The sequence below is a fragment of the Calypte anna genome, chromosome 2 (genome assembly GCF_003957555.1).
Source record: "Calypte anna isolate BGI_N300 chromosome 2, bCalAnn1_v1.p, whole genome shotgun sequence".
NCBI classification, from domain to species: domain Eukaryota; kingdom Metazoa; phylum Chordata; class Aves; order Apodiformes; family Trochilidae; genus Calypte; species Calypte anna.
In genome coordinates this window covers 115,407,982-115,435,575 of record NC_044245.1, presented here as the reverse complement: position 1 = coordinate 115,435,575, position 27,594 = coordinate 115,407,982, and the positions used below count along the sequence as shown (strand labels likewise).

At 38.4% G+C, this 27,594-nt stretch overlaps 1 protein-coding gene across 2 annotated transcripts; it reads right to left on the bottom strand.

Moving 5' to 3' along the window:
- Positions 1-1,739: 1,739 nt before the first annotated feature.
- On the bottom strand, positions 1,740-24,169 carry YTHDF3 (YTH N6-methyladenosine RNA binding protein 3). 2 transcript variants are annotated; one of them, XM_030444387.1, is made up of 5 exons: positions 23,790-24,169; positions 21,716-21,740; positions 16,471-16,556; positions 13,686-15,278; positions 1,740-2,717 (listed from the first exon to the last, which is right to left on the bottom strand). In XM_030444387.1, the coding sequence occupies exons 1-5, from the start codon at positions 23,811-23,813 to the stop codon at positions 2,694-2,696; spliced, it is 1,752 nt and encodes a 583-aa protein (XP_030300247.1). In that variant the 5' UTR covers positions 23,814-24,169; the 3' UTR covers positions 1,740-2,693. The 2 variants fall into 2 exon arrangements, with proteins under 2 accessions (XP_030300247.1, XP_030300248.1); XM_030444388.1 differs by lacking the exon at positions 21,716-21,740 and having other exon boundaries at positions 23,790-23,931.
- Positions 24,170-27,594: the final 3,425 nt, after the last annotated feature.

Here is a 27,594-nt window from a genome sequence, read left to right as displayed (position 1 = left end):
GCAAACAGCCATTACAACAACTTCACCATATTGAAAAATCAGACCAAAAAATGTATTTCTACATTTATTTGAGATATTAAGCACCATTCCTTTTCTTTCTGGAGGAAAAGAACTCGTGCATAAGGAAGCTGAAGGCTAGAAGTTTCACATGTCCATTAACTAGTACAGCACTCCATAGCTGATTTTTACAATGTTATATGCTATTTTTACAGTACTTTATAAGCACATAAAATTCCTTTTAATTTCAGCTGCACATACTAAACTCTCAGCAGTCGGCAAATTGGTCACAACATCACTAACACCATCAGCAATGAAACTCTTCTATTTGTAGATTTTCTAACAAACCTGAAAACAGTGCAAGAACTGTCAGAGCTCTCTAAATTGTGATCACTTCCTTCTCTCACAACCCTGCCTCATTTTCAAAGCTTTCAAAGTCTTCAACAAAGGGATGAACCCATTCTATACTAAACCTGACCCAATCCAAGAGCAATGCTCATGCTATTAGAATAGAGGAGGCAAAGGGGAAAGCAGGAAATACTAACAAAGCCTGCAAAAATATGAATATTGCAGTGGAAGCAAATTAAGGATGCACATGCAATCAATTCCTGAATGCCTGACTCTTAACAGTGGCTTTCTTTTAACTGGAAACTTCTGTGCATTTTCATATGATATTTTTGTAATAAAGAAGTAGAAACATGCTGATCCCTTGAAGGATCATGAGAAGGACTACATTCTTTGGACTCACAACACTGACCTTTGCCAATTCAACCGATCAATGACAGCTGGAATAACAGAGAGTAATCCACAGATCAGTCAACAGTGGGGAAACAAGTAGCTATAAAACAGAAATGCATGGAAGCAGCCATTTCAGGGCTCAAGCCAAACTTCCCAGGGTTTGGGCTTGCAACCTTTATCTCCTAGTCTCCTCTTATAATATGCACTTAGCTCACCCCTCCCTTACTCCACTTGCTATTTGTTACACATTTGCATTTAAGTGAGATTGATTCTTTCCTCAAAATATGGAAGCGGCTGCCCTTTTAGCTTCCAGAAAACTGGCAGTAAAAATTAAGATTCATATCTGCTACTCCACAGTCTCAAACAATACTTTAAATACTGAGCAAGAAGTAAGCATGTACTGAACTTTGTGTTTGAAACATTAAAAAGAGTGCAACGTGCTTAAGAAGAGAGAAATTAAAATACAGTTATGTGGCCTGTATTCAAAACAAACTTTGCCACTTAAGCACCGAACTTTGATTGCCAGAATCTGTAAATGTAGGTCTTGGAACACAATATAAACATCTGTGTTGGACAGTAAGACATGAAACATGTTCAAATAATATGTGGTATTGCTATTTTAAGCCATAACATATCTGACTTCTACACTGCTGTTCTAAAAGGAGAAAGCTATCCTTGGAGTTTGGTACAGGCTGTTCAGTATTTTGTACAGTCAATACACCCGCTTAACATTTTTTTTAATATTCTCTTCCAGCAGATAGAAAGTGTTACTATATAAACTGAAACAAAAGATGTCATCTTTAAAAATTAACAACTAGTATAGAATTACCCAGTTTAATATGTTCTAAAATTAGTGTTGCATCGCTCTAACAAAAATCATGTTAACATGGGCATGAACATGCCATCTCCGTGGATCAAAGCGTTTTTCTCAAAATATTTTTGAGTAGGGGAAAAGAACACCTGATGTTGGAACAATGAAACAAAAAAATTTGAGAAACAGAGTATATGCTTGCTAAACAAGAATTATGTTTATTTAGCTAGTGAATCACCTAGAGGAGTAAATTTTCACTTTCATGATAGCAATCTGTCAGGCTTGCAAACACCCAGAAATAGGAATTAAAGATTATTTTAAATGTAGTTATAAAGGTCATAAAAAGTCTGATTTAGACTGAGGTACATTTACTCAAAACTGAGATTCATTGAGTGGTAGCAAACAAACAGTTCCTCAGACAAATGCACTTTTTTCAGTATACATGTTACAGGAAAAAAAAAAATAAAGAAATGTGCATTAATTGGTGGTGTCCACCAAGCTGCATATTAATATTCTCTTACACCAAACAGTTTGAAACAAGGGAAATGTCATTCTAATATAATTTTATGTTACGTTTCATTTGGCTAAACTGCAGCTTAAAGTTGCTTTGCCATATTAAAAGATTACTACAATAATTTTCACATGAACATTTAGACTTGAGTTTTACTCCAGGACTAAATATGGCATGATTTGCTTTAAATCTGTTGTATAGCTAAAAACTGACAATTAAAAAAACTACAACAAAGAAAAAATTAAGTTGAAGCAATGTGAATCTCACATCATTGAACCACTTCTAATGGTTAAATGTTAGTATTTAACAAATTCAAAGAGTTAATGAATCCTTGCATTCGTTCGGTCTCCTGTGCCTTAGCTAGGATGCATAAATACAAAAGACAGCAGATACTGGTAAAAGCTTCAGGACAGAAAGTGCTTGACGAAGGTACAGTTCTCAAGTGTGTTTGGTGAGAGAGTATAAGGGCAGATGCACTGATGAGAACCATTACAAGAAGAGTCAATTTTGTGTTAAAGTGTTCAAAGATGTCACCTTAAGCAGAAAAAAGCTTTAATAACGTCTTCTTGGACATATTAGGCATTTCCAGAGTCTACATCATTAGTGTTGTAATTCTAGAAGGACATCTCCGTACAGTTATTGTTTGTTTCTATTTCTCTCCTGGAAAGAAAAGAAAGGAAAAAAAGAAGAAAAAAAAAAAAAAGAAAAAACACAAAGGAAAATCAGGTTAATACACACAGTTCAATGTTATCTACTTTCTTCTTATTAGAGCAGTTTGCATTGCTTGCAGTTTCTCTTAATCAACCAACAAACTTTCAAGGAAAAAGCTGTACTTTGTTTCGTGAAGATGTAATATCAAGTTAACTTCTCAAGAAAGAAACACAGAAGTATATATCAAACTAAAAGGCCAGTATGTCCCAAAATACAGCAGAGAAAAAGAAAAAGGTTTTATGTTGATTTTAAATCACTTCCACCAAAATGTATTGCACAAAGTGAACAGGGTACAAAGACAAAGTGATCTACAAACACAGCAAAAAAAAGGTACACTAAATCTTCTGCTTGTCAAAAGATGTCTTGCATGAATATTTACATAATCTACTCTCAATCCATTGTATCCCTGAAAACAAAGATATTCCCAGGTATTTCATTCAAAGGCCACGATAATAAAATGTTTCAATGTGCTTAAGGATCAGAAGGTAAAATAAGCAGTTGGCCCAATACCTCTGCATCCACACAACCACATCACTAACAGCAAGAATTTTTTTTAAAAAAGCACTATCCATATTTATTTTAGGAAATGACTGTTAAGCACAAAATGCAAAAGCAGTGAGGTGGGAATAGTTGGAAATAAACCCTACTTGAATGTATGCTTGAGTTGCAGTCAACAGTGTATTTAGTACAAAGCCCTCACAGCATGGAAAGAGATTACATTTGGTGTAAGGGAACAAAGTATGATGTCTGTGCAGCAAAAAAAAAAAAAAAAAAACAACTCTGTAAGGTTAAAGGCTAAAACAGAGCTTATTCTGTATCTCTATCTGGGACTAACAAATTCTTCCTCTGTATTACAGGTCTAACAGAGTAAATATATTTTCAGTGTTTTATCATCATCCAGTTTCTCCCCTTTATTAAAGATAAACATACACTTATGCATTATGAATACCTCAGGGGAAAAAAATAAAAGTGGATCAGAAACTAAATCTCGTTTCACTACGTATCTTCTCACCTGTAAAAAGTTATTGTAGTTTGACTCTAGGAAACTCATATTTTCTCTCCCAATTGCATTTCCCTTCATTTAAGTGAATTTAAATAAACCTTTTATTTAAATGTTTTAAAATACTTTCATGGAAAAGAGGTACATTCCATCTCTCACTTAAAAGAGAACAAGAAGATAATTTGCAGTATTTTTATTATTATTGCAGTATAGAGCTTGTTATAAATGGAAAAGAAACATAGCAGAATTATTTCAAAACCAAACTGATAACATGCTGAAACTTCATTAGGCTAGACATTATTGAGGAAAAGTGCAAATAATCATATGAAACCAATTAAATTCTAAAAAAAAAGACACTACAATGAAAGGATAGGTAGCATTTATAATGGTTATGAGGGTAAAACTGAGGCCCTGCTTTTCTCCAAGACAGATCTGAGTTGCTTTAGGATGAACACCAAAAAAATTTATCTTGCACAGAGTTCTTGGACACAATCAGCAGCTCACGGTCCCAGCAGCTCTATATCTAAGTCTGTATGTTCTTTAGGGCAGAACTTCAGTATACTTAAAGTGAGAGCAATAGTTGCATTATTCTGCTAGAAAATATTTTTTCCCAGGTTAAAGAGGCATTACTAATATTTCCACTGCAAGATGTTTTTAAAATGTGAAATTGATAGTATCAGTCATTAATGCAAGCTGGTATGTTAAAAGTGCATATCTAGGCTGAAAACAGATGATCATTGGCCTCATGCCTCACTATGCATGTAAGGCATTCAAAAATAGCCTGCTTAGGCACATCTCAGATTATTTCTTTACTATTAGAAGACTTCAACTGAAAGAACTGCACAAACTGCTGAACAACACTCTTGTGGCATAAAGCAGAAGCCTATGAAACTGCTGTGCTAAACAATGAAATACCAGTATTTTAACAACTTGAAATATCACCTGTATACAAATAAAATCATCAGTTTCTGCCCATTTGCAAGTATTCCGTATGCAGTCACTGAGTCATGCTGTCTAAAAAGCCTCTCTGCATTGTAAACTGCTGCACATTAAACTGACCAATCTTTGTGTAGCCCCTGAACTGAAAATGCATTTAGGTTGATGAAATTTCAAAGTAGAATGGGAATGAGAGCCTGACTCCCTCCTGCCAATAGATGAAATAAAGAAGGCTTGAAATAAATTTCAAGTCCATTCTGAATCCTGCAGAGGAAAAAGACTTCCAAACACTACCAGCACACCCCTTCTATCATCTCAAAGTTACACATTACTACATTTATATTTAAATACTTAAAGCAGAAATACAAACTTGACATTTTTCAGTGTAAGTGGACAGTATGTTCCCCAGTTACTGACAGCAGTGATCTATGGCATTCTGTACAGCAAAACAGACAGAGGGACAACGTGATTTACTCAAAATTCAAGTAGTGGTGTTAACACTCAAAAGCCAACCTAAACCCCCCTGTCTCAAAAACTACTCCTCTTCTGGGTTTTTTTGGGTGGTGTTTGTTTTTGTTTAAATTGCCAAACTAGAAGACCACTTTCACCCCACCCAGTTTCCACAATCAGAGCAGAGGAAGCTTCTCTGCATTTCACCACATCTCCCTTTCACCCAACATCTCTTATTTCTTACGTTGAGGTGAAAAAACAATGCTTGCATAAAAGCATCTGTGGTCAATTTAAGTTCCCTGATAATAGCCACCTTCACTCCAGAATTTGCCAGGGTGAGGTTACCCAGGTTTAGGGGGAGTTTATGAGCAGGACATGGTAGTTAAGTACCATTCAAATTGAAGAAATGTGGGATTTCTTACCTGATGCATTACCTGATGAAAGGTATCTGCCAACTGTAGATCACACAAATAACTTTCTACACAAACTAACAAAACCAAGTGAAGGAGAGCAAAAATGCCTGGGCATTGATCTGGTACAAATAAAAACTTGGTCTGAACTGCAAGGCTTACTTGCAATTTTCAGTTCTCTGAATTCAAGGCATTAACTGAATGATCCTATTCTTAAAAATAGCTGCAATATAATTTATCCACAGATTTAACAAAATGTCTATGCTATCAAAACCTCAAAATTCAAAAGCTTCCCGATCCAATTTGAAAGAAACTACTGAGAAGTACATAACACTAACTTCTGGGTTTTTTGTCAAAAAGGAAGTAAATGAAAATGCTTTGGGTTTAATAGTAAAAATGTAAATTGTAGCCTAACAGCAACAAGCTTCCACAGTCCTCACATTTGTTTTTTTTTTCCAAAATGCCACAAAAATGAAGCTCAATGTGAGGGAAGGTAGACCTGAAAGAAGGACTTCTTTTTTATAGAAGTTGCAAGTGCAAGCATTTCAAAGTGTCCATTTTGAAAGCTGTCTGGGATTGCAGACTTGCACAAGCCAACTGCAGACAGTTCCCACACACACTCACCTCCTGAATAATCAACTATACTTGCCAAATTAAAAAAAATAAAATATCAATTTTGCCAAACTTCTGCATCTTGCTACAATGCTAGAAAGATTCATGCCTGAAGCTGTCTGCTTTGCCCCTGTCCCAAGAGGGATTCTCACAGCAGCTTGGGAAAGAAACATGTAGCACATCTTAGCTGCTTCACTGCAAACTGAGATTTAATCTTCATCTTAAAAGCCCTTCTCATCTGCAATGTAAGCTAACATGTCAGACTGCATTCTGTGAAGTGAGGCACAGGCACACATCTCCTCTGCCAACTCCACTGCGTGGGCAGAAACTCCTGGCAGAGGCAGAACAGACAGCTGTAGAGGTGGAGAGAAGAAGCCACAGCAAAGTTCGTGAAATCTCTTTTAGTAATGGCATCAGCCATAATCCGCAGTTTATTACACCCCAGTGTACCATTACAGCTATGACAGCAAAACATTGACCTTAGTACTTAAGAACCACAATGGAAAACAGATTACTGAGAAAACTGAAAAGTGCTAGAAATAGCTTACTCTGTTTATGACAAAGATCTCATTGGCTGTTAGCATAAATTCTATTACTGAAACTTCAAAATTGTGTAAAGTGAAGGTCCTTATTAGATTCTCTTGAATTTCGAACTAGATTGAGTATATCTCCCTAAGACAGAGATTTAGCTTATATTTAAATACATTTTTATGAGAAGCACTTCTGGGAAATCTGGGAAGATGGGAGGGAAGGATCTCTAGAAGCTTTGCATGGGACCTAAAAATTTTTCCTGTGGAAAAAATACCATCCTCTTCCTAAACATTCATATTCTCCTATTCTTTAACCCAACATTAAAACTACCAGGCAGAAAATAAAAATCAAAGCTCACACAGGAAGTCAAATGAGGTTTTATAACTCCAAAGCAGTTCCATATCTCAGTAAGCTTTATGTATTAATACTCTGATACATCTGGGACCCTGATGCTACAAATCATTTGATTTCCAGACAGTATAAAAGGCTTTCAAGCATATAAATATTAAGAAAGTCTGAAAAGCTTGAGACTTAAAATTTCTAATTTATTTATTCTTCCTATTAGTTGTGATGACATTTTACTTACTTCAATCTCTGAAGCATAGTTAGCAACAGTAAAAATGTGAACAAGTTACACTAAAAAGGTATATATTTAAATATATTTACATATTTAGATTTGAGCAGACACATACATTGTTGGCAGCACACAGAGAGACTACATTCTTTATTATGATAAGAATAAAAACAATTAAGAACTTAATTCACATCTGAAATTCTGTAGCACACTGAGTACAAACATCCAGAAGGCAGACATGTGGAAAGAAACTACTTTAAAGATGCCATATGGTTACACACAACAAGGAAAAGCTCTGCAGAAACAAATCTTGAACTACATGAGCCAGAAAAGCCCTTCTAGTCTTATTTTCCCAGGTAGATTCTTTCAGTGATTGATTGGCCAATTCTAACTACAAGTAGTAAGTGTTTCCTTCCATGCTGTATATTCTAGTCTTTGAAACAGCAGAGTTCCATTAGCTGTAAGACAGGCATTTTGGCAACTTCATTAAAAAGTAAGGAAAAAAATTACATAATCGACCTTGTAGATACTCATTATTGTTTGTTAACAATGCTCACAGTGTAACATCAACTTTTTAAGATTTTTCAACAGCAGACAGCTAACTACACCTATGGCAATTGCACTCAACAATGCTCACTTTCCCTGCAAGAGGAGCATAAAGATTGACCTTTTTTAATTTTTCTCAGACACTCATGGGCAACAAGCTCTCATTTAACTGATCTGCTAAGGAAACTAGAGGAGCCTCAGAAGGGAAATGATATCCACTGCAGATCCTGACAAATAGAGTAGGGAAGAATTTCTCAGACAATTTTTCTTTAAACCCTACCTTTCATATACTTTGCACATGTGTAACTTAAATTCCACTCTGCCATGAGGAAACATGAGATTTTTTTATTTTGGTTTCTAATTATATTCTATATGAAAGTGCAATGAACATGCAAGTTTGTTTACTTTTTCACAACTGGTTATAATCCCAAGGTACAGAAGCAAAACAATAATTATCTGACAATATGAAGTACACTATCAGACCTCTGAAAAGGTGCTTCAGAAAGAATTGGGCTCAAACAGCTGATCATCTGATACAAATTCTAGATGAATCTAAATGTTAAAGCAAATCAGTTTTTACATAAAACTTAAACAATCCTAGTTCAACTTAATCTACAGAAACACCTTTACTATATATGCAAGATCTGTATGGTTTTGGAGTGCCAATTTTTCCAGATAAGCATCACCAGCAATCTTCACCTGTTTCTGCTAACTAGTCCATCTGTGGCATGAATCAATGAAGTTCAAGTATTGTGATAAGAGTCACACAAATTGTGACTTCCTTGCAATATGCAGGCACATATCTTCCCTGCAATTGCAGGAAGAGCACACCAGTGTTCTAGTCAATTTGTTCTTAATAGAGCAGTTCAATCTGAGAGGATGTAGCATGAAGCAGAAGACTGCCACATGAATTTTAATAGCTATTCATGTATACTCAAGGTTCTGCTTTTGCTCTAGAAGAAGAGATTCAGAATCACTCCTGTGTATTAAAAGCCACAACTTAAAGACAAGGCATTTCGAAAAGGCAGAGCTGTCACAGATCCAGCTGAATTCAAAATTGAAGTCTTGTCTTAGGCAGCTACCTTCATATTTTAGAAGACTACAGAATTAAGACTCCAAAAATGAGACTGGTCTCTCAATCATTAAGGTAAACCACTTGGTTGATATTCCTAGCTTTTCCAATAGGGGTCCCTATTTTACAGGATAAATTGGTCTTTCAAGTCCCAGAGTCAAAGAATTTAAATCCATGTGAAAAGGAACCCATGCTCTTGATATTCCAAGCAGGAATTTCAAACCTGCTTGGTTTGAAAAACCAAGAAAAACATGAAACCGAGAATAAAAAGAACATGACAAGATCCACACAAGTGTCACTATAAACTATGACCACCTGTGAGTACAATTACATTCCAGCTCTTCCATGCAACAAATACCCCGCTTTCTCAGCTGCCCCATCTCATTCCCTACGAGGAAAAGCCAGGCCATGCCACTACTCTGTTACATTGTGACTCTACATGAGATCCCTTTCTAACATTGAGACCTCTCCTGAACCAGCCCTCATCCTGCAATATATTCTAAACACTACTTCTGAACAGAAACAATTGACTCTCTGAACTGCACAGAAAACAGGCACATTTCAAATCCATCTGTCTAACAGAACTTGTGGGTCACTTTTAAGCATCTCCAGAAGACTGAAGATGCAAAAGCCAACGAAGACATTGTAAATAATCACGCTATCACCGGATGAAAAATCTGGATCAGTTTGTGTAATATTATTCCATCTCCAAATATTCCTTTTCTCCCAAGACCATGGGTACACATTCGTCTTGCAAAGGGAGCAAAAGCATGTCTTGTACATCAACTTTCTGACCATAATGTTTTTTCTTAAAAACAAGATCATACTGCAAGATCATACTAATTTATAAAGATGAAACCGTAGATACACATCAAGGAAACTGCAAAATAATGGCCCTTGAAACATAACCAGAAAGCATACAGGAAATGCACAAGTTTCTCAGAAGATACTAGGTAACTTGTGTTATATACCATTATGAACCACTTTTAGATGTAAAAACAGACTTTTTATAAAGGTGTCTGGTACAACCATTATCTAATTACATTTAAAATGTTGTTCCAACTACCTGGTACAATGTGGAGGTATCTCTACATGACTTAGACATTTCAGCCTAGTAGCTGATGGTTGGACTTGGGGTAAGGGAAGGAAGAGGTGTCTCCAGTTCACTCCTAAGGATGTTTTCTCACTTCCCACCTTCCTTTAAGATATTTTAAAGAAATATCAAACCGAACATAAATTCAACAATGTCCCAGACTGGAAAGGAGTTAAACTACTAAACACTGCAGCCTGGCTATTACCCAGTTATCAGACAAACTGAAGTTACACAAGTATCAGAATGAGGGGGGGGAAATTAAATTACTCCTGAGAGTCAGAAAGTTTTAGCTTTATCATCACTCTGATTACAAGACACGTAGTAAAACAGAAGAAAGCTAACTTACTAAATGCTTATTTACCTGCCAATTAAAGTCTTCAGGAAAAGTAAAATGTCTAAATGCAAATTAGACATACATCAATATATACTGAACTCCTCTATCTTCTTCCATGGATAAAAATTAATAGTTTTTCTGAACTATCTCAACAAGAAGACCATCTAAAGAATTCTACAGTTACTAATTTCCAGGCTCTTTTCCATTATATGCTACAAAAGTCAAATTCTGCACTAAAAAGTAACAGTCGTAGGACAACAGGTAATTGCAGGTTAACAACCCACCATATGAAGGTGAAGAAACAGTAATCTTCCAACAGTTTTTAATTAAAGCCATATTTCATTTTGATCCATGTATATTTACTGAAGATTAGGTGCATAACTACTACTACAGATTTTTCTTCCTTTTCAATACTTTTATTTTTCTAATGTTATAACACACCTTGAAATAGTTGCTTTTTTTTAGACTCTACTGCTACTGCTTTCTGTTGATAACCAATCAAGCATGCTTTTAAATAATCTGCACGCAAAGCAGCAGTTCAAAAGTAAGGACTAGTACAATTTCAGATTATTTCAATGTATTACTGAGAGAACTCATGAGAAACATCACTGATTCATTGCCCTTTTTTATGTATACTGCTGTATTTTAATAAAACATACTGGTAGATCATATTGGAAATTAATTATTGATCCCCCTGAGTTGTTAAGATTACTTTTACAACCAATGTTTTTCAAATAAGCTAGCTGGAATGACGAACAGTTATAAAGTAAATTAAATCCATACATCATATGCTGTTTACTATGTTTAGATCACTGGATGTATGCAATAACAAAATATTAACTGTAAGTGACTTCTGCTGCTTGATGCATTTAATATTTTATTAAAAGCAATAAGCATGTTTTTCATGACAGAAACACTGGAAAAATGTGATTGCCACAGCTGCCACAGAAAATGGGCATGAACTTGATTTACACAGTTCTACCAGCAGCAGAGAGTGCACTAATTTAAATAAAGCTCCACAAAAGCCTAGCTGGCACTAGGTAATGAAGAATTACTCAATTAACCATAAACAAGTACTTAAAATAGTAGTTGTTGCATTTCCAAACTATGCTTGAGTCATAATATAATAAACAAATGTATGGTTACAACTGAAAGATGGGTTGTTTGTACACTGTGATAAAAGAAGAAACCTAGAGGTTTAAAATCAGAACATAAGGAATAATAAAAATGAACTCCCAGTCCCTGTTGCTACTTTGGACTTCCTATATTAAGTACATACTAATTTGCTTAAGGCATATCTCAAATCCACCTATAAAGAGAAAAATCTCACAACCAGGTATGGAGCTCTACAGTAACTTTATGATTTGCCACATAACAAATTTGTACAGTGCTGTATAAGAATCAACGCACAATGATGCAAATATTCCAACAAGTATGTTTGCTCCAGATAGTACTGGAAAAGGTAACTGTTAAAGAGAGAAATGCAGAGCTCAGTAGTTGAGTTATATAGGCTGTGTTTCCCTGCAGATTTTAAAGGAAACTGCAATGTTACTTTATTACACAAATATGCATAATTACAGTCATCTAGTTAGAGATGCTAAATGCTGGATTTAGTACTTTGAATTTTAAGTTTAGCATACACAGAAACACTACTAATAATCTCTGTTCCCCCTCTTCAATCCATTTTGTGGCTTTCTTCTACTATAGAGGGAACAAACCCACAAATAAACCTCATGATCTTCCTTGGGTTGGTAGGACATCTCTGAATTATGACTCCTGTGATAAGCTTTTTCACCAAAGGAGATACTTTTGAAGCAAACCAGTAATTCATGAAGTAACATCAAAAATTAAGAAAACACTGAAGCATGAAAGCTACAGAGAAACATGAAAACTTCAGTCTTTAAAAATTACCAGAATCACAGTGAAATTGTATTATTTCACTGGTCATAGTAGAAATAGTAATTGTACTATTTGTACTATGAAAAAGTAAAACTTTTGCCTTTACATTGGGTATTAGTCAAGAATGCAGCCTGTCCCCTCATCATCAAGATGACAAGAAAGTAACAATTTAGGGTTTGTTTTGTTTTGTTTTTTTTAAGAAAAAGACACTGGGATATTCATCTTGCTTCCAAACAATAAAAAACTTCCAATAGGAAGCTGTTTGCAGGAAGTTATTGCAGAGGTGTGAAATAAAACTACAAAATTGATTTTGAGTATGCATAACACAGCTCTATAGGAGACACAATATGTGTGTTGAAAGATTAGGAATGTACAAGAGCAATGTAACTAGAAACTTAAGTGAGGAGGCTGTGAAGCAGCTGAAATTCTTTCATAGCAAGAATTATGGATGCTTCTAGAAGTGAACAAATTCAGGGCTTCATATCCCACATGGCCCCTAATGAACATGCACCCCTGGGGTTTCATTCAGTAGGTGGTGTAACAGGATGAACAGAAAGCACCACAAATAAATTATGCTAATGAAAACTTCCACTTCTGAGTACTTTCACATCGTCTAACAGGTACACTAGTTCCTGAAATGTTTCTAACCATGAGACGAATAGAGTATCTAGAGTTATTGGTTACTTTTCTAGAAAGAAAATAAACATAAAAAAGTAAATATTGCAGCCAATGGTAAACACAAGTGTTTTAGTAGGGAAAGTACACACAAGAGGAAGTAGACAAATAAATTCAATGCCCTTTCTCTTCTCTGTTTTTCTGAAATATCTTCAAAAATATAAGTTACTCTAGAGCTTTACCACAGGTATATTTTTCCTTGAAGAAATGGAGTATGCATTACCTTTTTTTTTTAGGAAATGTACTACGGGAAATGTCCAAATGATTCTGACACTTTACATGTCATCACTCTATCACTTCCATGTTTCACAATTGTACAAAAGACAAACTGAATCAAGGCGAAAACCTGCCTTTCACAGTAAACAAACTTTTAATGTCTTGGTAAAGAAGCATTTGAGTTGAAATTCTATGTTAAGTGAAGTAAGCTTCTCCTACAATTTCAACTCCCTTTTTTGATACCAAGAAACCATAAAAATCTAAACTAAAAGACTTCAGTTAGGGATAATACACTTGATTCAGTTTTTGTTTACTTTGTGGAGTTATACATGTCACAAGTCTGCTCATGCAGGCTTATGGTTAGTACTGTGATTAAAAACATACCTGTGTTAACAAAGCAAGTTGTAAGAACTTAACTCTTTTCATTAGGAGCTAGTTATATTGAGTACAGACACCCTGGTTAAAAAGCACCACTTTCTGACTCAAGACTCACACAAAGAAATTCCAGTTCTATGAAAAATAAGATTTCCAAAAACAGGAGAGCTACTATAACAACATTGATTTCTTACCCTACGCATGGCTTCCTCCTCCTCTTGACGCTTCTCGTAATGTGCAAAGTCATCAAAGATTGAGGTGGTATGCTTGAAAGTAGCAATTATTTTAAGCACTTGCTTGGCTTTTTCTAGGGGTACCTCTTGAGTGTCCCTCGAATTGGTAACCGGTTTGTTGTCATTGTTTTCCAAGCGAATATGCCGCAGTTGGTTATTGGGAACGTCTTTGACAAAGATCCATTTGACATCAAACTTCCCCTTCCACTTATCCTGAGACCAGACACCAGCATATGCATTGTAGTCCACAACAGACTTCATCTCAGCCACTCCACAAAAGTGTCCACTGCCATTCACACTGAAGAGTAAATAGAGTGGGCCTTTTCCATTCAGGGAACGGTAAGCGGCATCCAAGCGCTTATTACCGTGTTCAGTACTACACCAGATAGAGTACTTTATGGAGCGATGGATATCGTCCTCTGAGTAACTTTTGATTATAAACACACGTCCATTCTTCAGATTCCAATCGAAGTCTTTGGGATTGTAGTTGTTTATGGCCTTTAGTTTCTCCAGGACTGGGTGCACTTCTGCACCAGAAGGGGAGGAGCTGACAGATACAACACCTAAACCAAAGTTCTCACTACCAGCTCCATTGTTCTGGCTGAAGCCCACACCCCTATTACGAGGAGCTACCCAGCGGTTTTGCAGCTGCTGCTGCTGCAACTGGTGAGGCTGGGCCTGCTGCTGAGGTCCTTGTTGCTGTTGTGGTTGCTGTGGCTGAGGCTGCTGTTGAGGCAGTTGGCTTTGCACCAGTGGTGGTGGTTGGATTAATGGCTGAGGCTGCTGGATTATAGTCTGAGGAGGCAGTACTGGTTGGGCTGGGGGTGCTTTTACCACTGACCCTTTGTCATCCCAAGTTCCAATATTCATGTTGTGTTTTATAGGTGGTGGTGGTACAGCAGGGCCCCCAATGCCCACATTACCTTTAGGCTTGAGTTTCGGCTGAGGTTTAGCAGGCTTCCTTGCAATGGCAGCCCACGAGGTTGGTTTTGGTGCTGAACTACTAACTGGGGGCACGCTGTTTGCTGCAATGCTTGTCATACCTGTACTGCTCAGAGCTGAACCTACAGTTTTTGTTACAGCAGCTGTCATGTCTCCACCGATTTTCAGTCCAGTCATGCCTTGCTCAATGCTGCTAATCCCAGGCACCTTGCTCAGAGTATCACTGCCAAATCCAGCCTGTCCATCTGCTATGGCTCTACCAAGAGAACTAGGTGGATAGCCATAGCTGCTGCTGTAAGCAGAGCTTTGCGTTGATTGTCCCTGAGATCCACTTGTCCCCCATGTAGAGAAGTCTGCATTCCCAGGAAAAAAATTAAATCCATGCTGCCCAAGAAACGGAGGGGTATTTCCTAATGCCCCAGGTTGGCTAAATACACCATCAGGTATGTAATGGTGTTCACCATTACTCATCTGTCCATAAGTTGTCAAGTATGGCATTGGGGGGTCACCTGCAGTTGACCATGCTGCTTCGCCTAAAGAGTACGGAAATCCAATGGATGGAGCATAATAACTAGGCATGTACGGGTCTGACATTGGTGGATAGCTGTTACTCTGCAAGAAAATAAAACAAAAATCAGCTACACAGACAATTAGGCTCAGGGAAAAAAAACCTGTAATACAATCCAAAGCATTTTTAAGGGATTGCATTAATGCATGTGTAACATCCACCATTCCTCCTAAAGGAAAAGATGAACAAAGTATCTGTTAGACGTGGCCATTTTTTCCTCAAGAGACCATTTCAAATAACTAAAGAGCCCCATTTTTTGTAATATAGTATCTTTATTATCAGTTAGTTAAAATGCCTATATGTCAAGGGCATAAAAAAATTAACAAGCTACTTTTTAAAAACAGTAACAACTGCAATTGTGTAAATACAGAAAAACAGCTGCAATTATGATTTAGTCTTGGTATTGTAAAGTTTCTGTCAAATTTCTCACTTCTAATTAGAGATACCTAATGTTCTAATTAGAGAATGCATTAGAGAAAAGGATGTATACCTGCTTCAGGACTACCCCTCTATGACTTGATATTGTTTTAGTGAAAAAACTGCACATTATCATCCTCTACCTGATGCCTCCTTAATGTTGTATCATTTGAAAAAAAAATTGGAAGGTAAGCAAAATTCTTAAACCCTTTTAATAATTTGTACTTTCTCTCTCTCAAGACCACTATAACTTACAAACTAATGAAATCAATATTAACTTTTGACTGCCAAGACAATTCACTCTGAAAATAAGTCATTGAGTTACTGGCAAAAGAATTATACCAAGCTGTAGTAATACTAAGCTTTAATCTATTATGCCGTCAACTGTGAGCTATTACTATCACCTTCAAAGGAAATTATGTCCAAGAAATTAATGTTTTCTTACAGCAAATTAAACCCTTGTTTTCAATCGCAACCAATATATGATGATTTCATAGTAAATTTAAGGTGTGGGGTTTTGTTTTGGGGTTTTTTTTTAGTTTTTCTTTTTCCTCTTCTTGTAACTGTATCTCTCTGAAGTTAGAACACAAGCACAAGAGCAGGACACACTAGAGCTCACTTTTTAACTGAATCTTTTCCAGAATTACTGAGGTGACTACCTGTTTAAGATACTGAATTTTAAGATAAGGTATAAAATTATTTCAATGGGCATTCAGGTAAGTAAGTAATGCTAAGAAATATCATAGAAAAATTTATCAAGTCTGAAAGTCAGATAAAACTCTACTATTAACTTCAAAACAGTAAACAATGTCCACTTACCTGATTTGTCTGACTACTTAGATATGGCTCAAAATCATCATCATTTACTGCATCCTTTTGATGAATCGAACCGTTTTGTACTGAAACTAAAAGTAAATCTGTATTAGGTATACTCTCTAGAAAATATATGATGCACTTTTAATCTAGATAGCATTTCTTAATCACCTGTACACTGAAATACTTCTACACGTGCTTCATTGAGATCTGAACATCTTATTATCAAGAACCACTTTGCTAAATTTAAAGAAAATTGTTCATTCTATTTATGATCCTGATCAGATCTCAGGAGAGGTCTGGAAAGATGCCAGCCAGAGCAGACTACACCTGACTACTCTTTTCTAAACTGCACAAGCAGAGGAAAAGCTGCAGGTATGCCTTATTTGCACAGGCAGTAAATCCAGCCATTCCAGAAGTACCAGACCAAGTGCAAATGTGCAGACCTACCAGATCCAACATATTCAATAGGTTCAGGGAAAGTTGCAACATACAGCTTTCTCCTGCCAAGAGGGAAGGCAGTTACCCACTAAGACAACCATGAAGGACACCATTATTCAGCTATTTAATTCTGTATTTCCTACATAAATATTATATTGTACAGCACTAGTGGCATCTCTGCTGCTCTAAGGGGACAAAGCCAGACAGAAACAAGAGCTGAAGTCCCCAAGGGTTATTACAATTCTTTCCCAACATATATGCCACTATATATTGGAATCTTTCCCTGCCTGCTCTTCTCAGCCTCCTATTACCTTTAATTTCATCTAAGGCATTACACCTACCTGGAATTTTGAAGCTGCCCAAATTACTTGAAGTATTTCTCTACCCTCCCCCAGGCTATTATTCAAACAAAGCCAAATTGAATAAATATCTACTAAGTTCCACTGTCTCCCATGGTGCAAAGCAGAACAGGGACTTAAACCAGCAATTTGCAATTATTCAATTTGAAGATGAAGACCTCTTCTCAGAAATAACTTCCTGCTTTTCTGAATGTAATTTTTTTAACTTATTTTTATTTATTTTTTAATTTATTTTTAATTTTTTTTATTTATTTATTTTATAGCTGGAGACACCAAGTTAGAAACCAATTCTACGATTTCCCCTTTTAGCAAAAGCTTCTGAAATGTATACAACCATGTAACTAAACCTTCAACTGTGCTAGAGTAAGTGTTTAAGAGTAGGCTTCCTTCTGCCTCATGGGGGGCTATTTTGGCCTCCCAAATACCAAACTGCACGCCAGGTGCTGCCTGGATCCAGTCACTTCTTTCTTTTTTGGGGGGGCACAATCTTCAATTGTCTTTTTTCATATTTGATTTTAACACTCTAAACCAAACTGCCTTTAGGGAATAAAACTAGCTGAAAAAATGACACAGGAAGAGATATAATCACAAGGAATAACCAAAAAAATGTTTAACTTCAGACAGCACTAAAAAGAGCTGTACAAATGTAATTTAACACAGAGCAACCCAAGATTTTTTTCAAAGCACATATCCAGGAAGGAAGAAAGCAACTTGTATTTTGAGTATCTTCTTAGAAGTTAGAAAGTCACAATGCTTTACACTTCAGTAATACAAATCAGCACCATGCTGACTTGTATACCAGCCACCACCAAATGTGAACAGCAATGATGAGCACAATTGTTTTTTAAACTTCATAGAAAAATGTTCCCAGATAAATATTAAATATAAATTAACATTAGGTGTTGAGGGTCTTTTTCCTCCATAAATAGTTTCTGTTAGGGTCATAAATCATCCTGACTTTACATGCAATGGTAATATATTAATGAGCTGGAATACTATATTCTTTATATCTGGCCCAGTCATACAGAGGACGAGCCTGAATGTCTTTTTGTCCATGTCATATCCCTTGCTTAGGCTTAACCAAACAATATGGAGAGCACAACTGTCAAATACAATTACATTAGAATGAAAAACATAGATGGCCACATACAAGTTTCTTAAAAGCATGCAACCACCAATAAAGGAATAAACAGCTGCATGTCAAGACTAGAAACCTATCAAAATTAATCTCCTCACACTGACAGCTAATCTTCATAAAACGTGCATCTGCTGTGTTTATTGTTTCAAAGATATCTAAAGGTCACTTCAGACAGAATTATTTTGGTCTGCCATTACAACTAACATAGAATATTCTTGTAAATGTATTTTATTTCTTACTCATTCTATATTAGGCTCTTAAGTCAGGGACACAAAATGGTCTACTGACATTTTTCCTAGTAACTACATACATTTCCCAGTGAAATAGAACCATTAGAAGTGTTTTTTCTTTAGCTTTTCATTCTAACTTTACTTGATGTGTTAATAATGAAGAATGTAGCCCACACATATATTTAACAAGAGCAAATAAATTAAGATGCATACCTCATTCCCAAAATTCCCCATTAAATTTTCCAACAGAGCAATGATGAAGAATACTAATTGAAACTAAGCTGCAGTTACTAAAAATATCTGTATCAACCCAACCCTGAAATTACCACATACTTCCGCAAACACTGTGAAAACATACAATGTAATTAGATATTGGGAAGAAACAAGTCATCAAATAAAGGAACTTAAAACTTATATTCTCTTAACTGCTACTATCCTTTGAGTAACCACTTGCAAAATGCACAAATGATGGCCAAAGGCACTAGAATAAATTTTTCATTAGAAGAAGCCGCTACAGCCCGATTGATGTGGAGAATTAACACTAAAAAACCCACATAAAATTTAATTCTTGTTTTAAACCCAATGCTTACAATTAAACCTTCTACAAAACCAAAAATTATACACATAGATGTAAACACAAGTCAGTACTTCCCTATCACAGGTGTGACAGACTGTCACAACAAACAAGAAAGTTTCTGCAAGGTCTGTTTCTCTCCCCACACCCCTGTAGGACTTGATTTAACTTATGTCAATTCAACTAGAGTAAGAAAACTTTCAAGACAGGATTATTTACTCATTCAAATCTCTGAAATACTAATACTCAACACAACAGATGGATAGTACTGTTCTACACACTGTTCTACTTCAATCCCACAAATTCCGGTGTAGGGAAACAGCACGGAACACCAATTTATAATTAACTCGAGTAAAGCATCCAAAACATTTTACTAGACAATACAAATCAGCCACCTCCCAATATCATTTGCAGGTCCAGTGCTTTTTTCTTCAATACGAAAGACTATTTCCATGCACACACCCCTTGAACTGCTCACTCACATTCTCTCCTATGCTCTACCAGAGACACAAACAGTAAGGTTTCTGACATCCTCTACCATCAAACCAACTGAACCAATGCACAGAACCAACTTAGGATCAGTCTGTTAACTCAGTACCACTTCTTCCCTCACAGCTCCTTTAAACTGGGCCCTATCATGATACCTAAGATTACTGTCTGCCAACATGTGATCAGCAGAGACTGCTGATACTGACTTAATTTATTCTCTTGAAAAGGTCTCTACATAAAGCCACTACACACAGTGCTACCATCCTCGTTCTCCTAGCCCTTTAATCATAATTTAATTTCACTAAACAGAAGTTATACCAAATAACACAATAGAGAAAATAACTGTTTTCACCATAGTTTTCATTTAGGTTCCATTCTCACCAAGAGAATATACAGTAAGTATCCACTTGTAAAAAATACGCACTACATAAAAATCCAAGTTCAGTAATACAAAAATCTCTTCCTTACACAGCAAACTAAGAGATGTGTCTTGATTCAAACATTCTGCAGCATTTACAAGTTACATACAGCACACAAAAATATGCTAACATAAATAAGTTAAAGCAAAGCTGATTTGTTCATTTTCATTATTAAACAAGCTGCAACATAACATCAAAACAGAAATGCTTAATACTTTCACTCCAACAAAGATACATGGAGTACAATTCAAAAACTACTTGTATGATTCTCTAATTGATGCATAGCAATAACCTCCCTTAAATGGAGATATGATAATTCAAAGATTATGAAGCCACAATTAACTTAATAAAAATTACTTTACTTCTCACTTAATGGCAATATGGAAGGTATAAACACAAACTATTTCAAAGCTATGAAGAAAGGGTTAAAAGCTCCAACTTCAGGTAAAAAGACAGAAGTATTAGAATACAAGAGAGCAATTACTGAAGAGTGACTGAGAAGGTTTCAAGTTCATTTTTCTCTAAATGCAGATAAATGAAAAGGAACAGGCCTAATTCAGAAAGATTCAGGAATCATGTGCCACCTCTTAAGTGATATATGTAATACGAAGCAGATAATCTGCACATAGACAAAATAATACAATAAGCATGCTGTGGATACCATTAAATGACAGCTCTCAGAGAACAATTAAATTAGTTCAGATAATGAACAGCAGAAGGCAGAGTACATGAGCTCAAAAAAAAAAAAGTTTGAAGAAATCAGAAGTATATTAACACCTGAAAGCAGCAGTGTGGATGCAATTCTATAGCTCAGCTTGCTGAGCAACCAAGATTTAAATGGGCAAAGGTGTTCTGATTAGGTAAAAAGAATTCTCAATAGAATATTAATCCCTGTATCAAAGGTAACTATTTCCAAACCAGAAATAAATTTGCAAGATATAATCTGAGATGCTGTGATGACAGACTTGCTAGGAATTTTGAATACAATATTAAGTAGTTAGTTCCTTGTTTCTGCAGGAGAAAAAAAAAATGTTGAGTAGGGTATTTAAAACTAAACTGTTGACAGAAACATGAAAAACGTAGAAAAGCAGAAAGCCTAAAACCCCTAAGAGACTGTTTTATACTGATACTAAAATAGAAGGGAAAACCCCAAGAATTTCTGAAAATAAGGTGATGTGTTCTGCTCACAGATGTAAGTAACTAGTCATGTGGCTGTTATCTTGCAAGCTAAGGAGGCTCAAAAGACTCTTCCTGATGATTCTAGTACACTGCTTCTATTCAGTGCACAGAAAGGCCCAAGATATACTCTTAAAAAGATTATATGAACATACTACAAAGTCAGCTAAAAACAAATAGCCATGTTATCATCCAACTTTTGATATTAATCTTAATTTGAAAAATAAATCATTTTTAACAGATGGATCACTGTACCAAGTAAAATATGCTAGGAGATAACATTTTGGCACACAATTTCCTGTCATCTTGCTCTGAAATAAGACATCCTATAGTTAAAATCTATTTCCAAAATTTTCTGAAGATATATTAGCTTCTGTAAACAGCAACACCAGAGATTTGTACAGAAATACAAGGAATCAACTTACCTTTATTTCCCTGTCCTTTAGGTCTCTGTATATAGAAAAGTGGGGGGAAAAGGCAAAAAAGTTCAGTTAGAATCCTCTGATATTTACTTCAGGGCAATTCAATTTATTTGCCAATTCTGTTCTTTTCATCTTAAGTGTCATATAAAGTAAATAGCTATTGTTAAAACCGTGTTATATTATATAAAATAAAATATTACCAAAGAAGAGTAAATTTAAAATTGAAATAACTTCACAAGAAAATTTTGAAATAATCTGGTCCTTTACAACATGTGAAGCTTGAATGGTGTTGAAAAACTGAACAATAAATGAATTTGTATTATCCCCTCCCCAAGAAATAAGCAATAAATAAAGCACAAAAAAAAAAAAGCCAACAAAGAAAGTTTTTGGGTGGAGGCTACTGCTAGTACTAGAACTTCATTATCGTATGTCATCTTTTAAGATGATTGATGAGTGCTTATCAGAGAATAAGCTACAATGCCTTGCTTTTTAGAGATACAAAGGCACATAGAGTGGTATTATAGGCTGAACTACGAGTTGTGCATTCCTTGTCCAGGCAATTTTGTGGAGAAAATGATATGGCCTGTATGTAGCTTTCACACAGGGAAATAATACCTTCAGGAGGAATTTTTATTTTTTTTTTTAGGATTAGTCATTGCAAAACACTGATAATCTATCATGCACTAAGAAGCAGTGTAACTGTACAAGCTGCAATATCCTTACTTCCTCTATAGAAACATAAGAAAAACACCTTAAAAAACCCCAATGCTAGCCCAGAGAAACATAATTTATCTTGTCACATATGTACAACTAAGCATGAATGGACCTTCGGGCTCCATGACTGTCAACAACTTTTATTCCTTGAAAACTCAGTATTCAGAGGTTTTAGAGTTTAGGAGGTATCTACCTCCATCTTGGTTTTAAGTGCAACTGTCTCAAACTTATTAGACTGCTTCACACTGCCTCATCACTGGTTAGTTATCTCCTTCTCCCAAAATGAGGAAACATCTCTGCAACTTTAAAAACCCCAACCACCTCGTAAATTGGGATGAATCTAACGCAGGCATAAAGGAATGCAGAGAGCAACAACAGACGTGGAACTAAAGAAGCTGGGGAGATTCGGCCTTCATGGAAAACAGAGCAATGAAAAGCTAAGAGGTGACTGAGCTAGAAGTAAGTGAATTACAGGAAACTGACGGTGAAAGAAGAGACATTAAATCCACAGAGAAAAAAAATTAAAAGGGGCAGGAGACTGCAGAGCAAAAACTTTTGAGGAGTGGCAGAGCCCCTCGGAGGAAGCTGAGACCAAGACAGAATAGCTTCCAGCCAGACAGAGAGGCCAGCAGAGGCCTAGCAAAGCTAAAAAACAAGAAACTCTAAGGTCTGAGAAGAATCGGCTAAAATAACGCAGCCCAGTGCGTGGAGTGAGAGTAGAACAGCCGGAAGCACCAGGGGCCGCGGGGAAGGAGCAGAAACCAAAGGCCTGAAGGGAGGAGAGGTGGGTGAGGAGAGAAAGGCACGAAGAGAAAGGGTGCGGTAACGGAGCCAGAAAGAACGAAGGGTGCGCAGGTCTGAGGAGCAAAAGGTGGGCGCCGCGGACAGCCGGCAGCCAGGGCGCTCCGGGAACGGAGAGAGGGAATGGGAACCCGGAGGGGCCAGGCCGGGGAGGGCTCGGTGGCGGGACAGGAGCACACAAAGAGGCCGGGTGGGGGAGCCGAGCCGGCCGGGCGGCAGGCCCGGAGCGCGGGCTGAGAGCCGGCGGGCAGGGAGGAGGAGCGGCTGTGGCGCGGATCAGCGGTTATAAATAGGGACTGCCGGGGCTGGGAAAGGGGCCCGCCATCCCGGGCGCCGCAGGCTCCGATAGATCGCAGCTCCCTATGGCGGCGGGGAGGGAAGGAGAGAGGGAGGGAGAGAAGGAGGGAGAAGGCCGCCAACCGCGCCGCCCCGGCGGCGAGGGAAGGTGCAGGTGGCCGCCTGGCCGCCGCCTCCTCCCCCCCGGAGCCTCGCCCGGGCTAGGGACGGGATAGGGAAAAGGGCACGGAGCGGGCAGCCGCCCGCCCCGCCCCTCGGCCAGTACCTGGTCGACGCTGGTGGCTGACATTCTTCACGGGGAGCCGCGATCCCCTCGCTCCGCCTGGGCCTCGAGTGATTCCGCACGCCGGGGCCGCTCGCCCGCCCGCCGCCGCGCCGCTCGCTTCCGCCGCCTCCTCCCCGCCGCCGCCTGATTGTCGCCGCCGCCTGGGCTCGCCGCCGCCGTCGATCGGGTTCCCGCTGGAAGGAGCCGGCCGGCCGGACGCAGCACCTCTTCCCCCCCCTGCTCCGGGCTCCGCTTCCCCACAATGGCGGACGGGCTCCGGCTCCCACTTCCGCTCCGCGGCGCCCTGACCTTCCGCTCCCCCTCCGCCGGCGTCGCCGCTGACCTTTCCCTTCCCGTCCCCGCCTCCATGTCACGTGGGGAGGGAAACGGCCCCGCGCGCGTGCCCGCCCGCCGCGGCCCGCGCGCATGCGCGCACCCAGGCACCGGCGGAAGGAGTCGGCACCTCCGCTCCCACCGTCCCTATTCCCCCCCCCACCTCTGGCGGCCGCGGAGCCGCGCGCGGTGTGTCGTGCGCATGTGCCGGGGCGGCCGTTACCGGCCGTTGGTGACCGTTACGGGGCCGGCACTGCCCCGGTGTGGCAGCCCCGGGCGCTCCTCCCGTCGTCGCCCCGACCCTTCGTCTCCCCCTTGGGTCCTGGCGTAGGCGGGCGGAGCCCTGCTGCCTCCTGCTCCGGGCACCCCTGGTCGGGATGGTACGCGGTAGCCGAGGGCGAATCGCCGTTGCCGCCAGCGCTGCGCTGCCCGAGGCCGGAGCCCCAGCCCGGGTTCGCCTTCAGCCGAGGGCGGCCGAACTCGTGGACGGTGAGGTTAGGGGAGTGTAAGCCTTGTCCGCTTCGCTCTGTCCCTGGGCTGCGTTTGGAAGTCTGTTCTTTGATGCAGGTTTGATGGGGCTCATCAGATGCGGTGTGTGTGTGTAGCTGATGGTATCGCCATCATTAAAAGCGGCACACAAGCGTTCCATTGATGTAAAGTCAAGTTCGGCAAATACTTAGCGGCTTCCTGTAGAAACCCTCTGTAAAAAACCAAGACCGCTTCAGCAATGCCTCAGGGAAGAACTGAGCATTTATCAACTCCAATTAGAAAAGGCAACATGGTGATTAGTACTCTGCTTAAGAGTTTTGAGGAGATAATGCCTTAAAAGCAGTACTGTCTGGTGAAAATGTACTTGTCAGGGCAAGGGAAGGTACATTGCTCAGGACTGAGTCCGAGTTACTTACGAAACTTGGTGATTTTTCTTTACAGAATAAAGGGTGTATTTTTTTATCAATTGCTTTGAGTTTGTTGTTTTGTTTTGTTTTGTTTTAGGGTTTGGGGGGTTTTTTGGTAAGCAATTGCACAAAGTGATCCTGGGAGATAACTAGCACTTCTGGTTGAAACAGTAAGCTTATATAGTGAATAATAATTTCTTACTATTGTAAAAAAGTTAACGTTATCATGGAACTTACCCAAATTTGGAGGAGGTAAGGCTTGCAGAGCCTTGCAGAGCATTGCATTTATTCTGTTGCAATGCAGTCAGGAACCAGAGATCAAGAAACACATGCTACAGTCCAGAGGGAAGCAACAAGGGTGATGAAAGGGTGGATGAACAAGCTGACCTTTAGTAGATCTGCAGACTTTACTTTGGATAAGACTCTTGTAAATGCAATTAAGACTGCCTCCCACTTCTGTAGCACCACATTTATAAAGCAGATGGGACTCCTAGATTCAGAAGTTGTATTTCTTTTTTTTTTTTTATGATCTATTCCATAGACAGCTTTGGCATGAGGAGGTTCTCATTTCTTGGTGAGGTGGTTCTAGTTTACATACAAAAAATAAAGACTTGAGTAAGAAGAGGAAAGGTAAAACTAAGAACAGAGGTACTTGTGCCTATAGACCCCTTACCTAGGAGGATAGGTTCAATTCTACCTTTGGTTTGTTGAAGGGATTTGTTTATTTGGCATCTTACTTCATTTAACCACAGAGAAATAACTTCAAGCCCAGAACACTTTTTGGTGGTGGTGTGATGAGAATACTGCCATGAGAAATGTGTTTTAAGCTCTTCCCACTGAGGACAAAATTCAAATCTCAGTATTTCTTAGGTTATGGGGACCAGGAGTGAATCCTGCAAAGTTACATTTTAAATATGGCACTTGAAATTCCAGTTTTGGTTTACACCCCTGAGTCTGAAATCAGGCACAGTTGATGAGAATCTGCCACGTAAGTTTGTAATGCAATCTAGGTCAGTGAAACAACCAGCTTTAAGCCATCTGGTTCATAGCATCTTGTAATTTCTTAAAATTGTATCCTGAGATGTAGGAAGTGTATTTTTTAAGCCCCTTAGCCTCTAAATGGCTTTAGCCCTGCTGATTAGACCAAGAAGTCTTGAAAGGAAGCAGCCCAGAACTTTGAAAACTGGCATAAGGAAAAGGGGAATCAAGATTTAAGGTCTCTGCCACTAATTTTGTGAAGCAGACAGTTGGCTTTGAATGTTCAAGGTTTTAAACTTTGCTTTTTTTATAAAAGTACTGTATTGCCTTGGAGAAACTGCTGGTCCCTAGTGACTTAATACCATCTATTCAGATGAATACACAATTTAACAGTGGAATAAATAAAAGTAGTGGGAAATTTGAATTCAGTTTATGAAGGTTGCTGTGATTTGTATAACAAAAATTCAATATAATACAAATATAGTACAAATATTTTTGGTAATGGTGGTTGTAGTAAAATGAGGCAACCAAGTGCCACTAATTGCCAGGGAGTGGCATGAACTTGTGTTAAGCCCACCTGAGCCTTATTAAGGTGGGCCCCAACTGCCATGAGCAGGACCAGGGGCCAATAAAAGGTGAGCTTCCAAACACAGGCTCAGCTCAGTCCTGAGCTAGCCAGCAGAGAGGTCAGTTGCTCTTGGAGCAATAGCACAGATCCAGGCTAGTCAACCCTGAAGGCTATAGGCTCAGAGCACTATTTGTGAGTCTCTGCTGGAACACCTGGTTGGACCTTGAAGCACCGTGCCCTAAAAAGAGGTTTGTCTTGCTACAGGTGGTGGTCTGTGCTGGGAAGTGATTCTACATTGTTCCTCCTCATCTATACCATTAGGAAGGTAGTAGAGTGAAAAGTATCCTTAAAGATAGTGTCAGTTAAGCAGGATTTTAGTCTGCATTGTAAGCCTTACAAAGTCTTAGGATCAAATTAACCTTTCTGGTAGGGAATGATGCAGGTCCCTGAGGATCTGCGGGAATGCTCTGTGGCTATTAGTTCTGTAATATTATAGTTCAAGTTCTGGCCTTAGGTGGCTCTAAAAGTTTGGGAAGTGTATACACAGTTTGTTTTACCAAAGGCTTTTAAGGCCTCTCTTCACTCCCCTCTAGTTTTCCATTGTGTAATAGTTAAGTTCAAGAAAATTGTGATCTGAACTATGACACTTTGATTCCACCCTTTGCTGTGAGATTAAGATATTCAAGATTTGCATCATCCATGCAGATGACTTGCAGAGCTGTTGCAGATGGAGCTGTGGCTAAGCCACTATGCTGGCAGTTCTCCAACTGGACTTAATTGGACAGGGAGTGCCAAATCAAGAGTAACATTTCTCTTTATGACTGCAGCTCCTCATGGTTATTTGAAACCCACACACAATGGATGACAAAAGGATGACAGCTTTTATGCTTTTGAGATACTTTTTCCCTTAAGCTTTACTAGGTAAAACCAGAAAAATATATGTATTTCAAAAATTAGGAGAATTTCATAGTAATGATTTCTTTGAAAATGGTTGAGATTTAAGATGTAAGTTCTTAAGTGTTCAGAAAAT

What these genes read in the sequence shown, in the direction of transcription:
- YTHDF3 (XM_030444387.1), bottom strand. Translation starts at nt 23,813, where the DNA reads ATGTCAGCCACCAGCGTCGACCAG. An exon ending in CAGCCACCAGCGTCGACCAG is followed by an intron (nt 21,741 to 23,789) that starts GTACTGGCCGAG and finishes TTCTATATACAG; the next exon opens with AGACCTAAAGGACAGGGAAA. An exon ending in TAAAGGACAGGGAAATAAAG is followed by an intron (nt 16,557 to 21,715) that starts GTAAGTTGATTC and finishes ATTTACTTTTAG; the next exon opens with TTTCAGTACAAAACGGTTCG.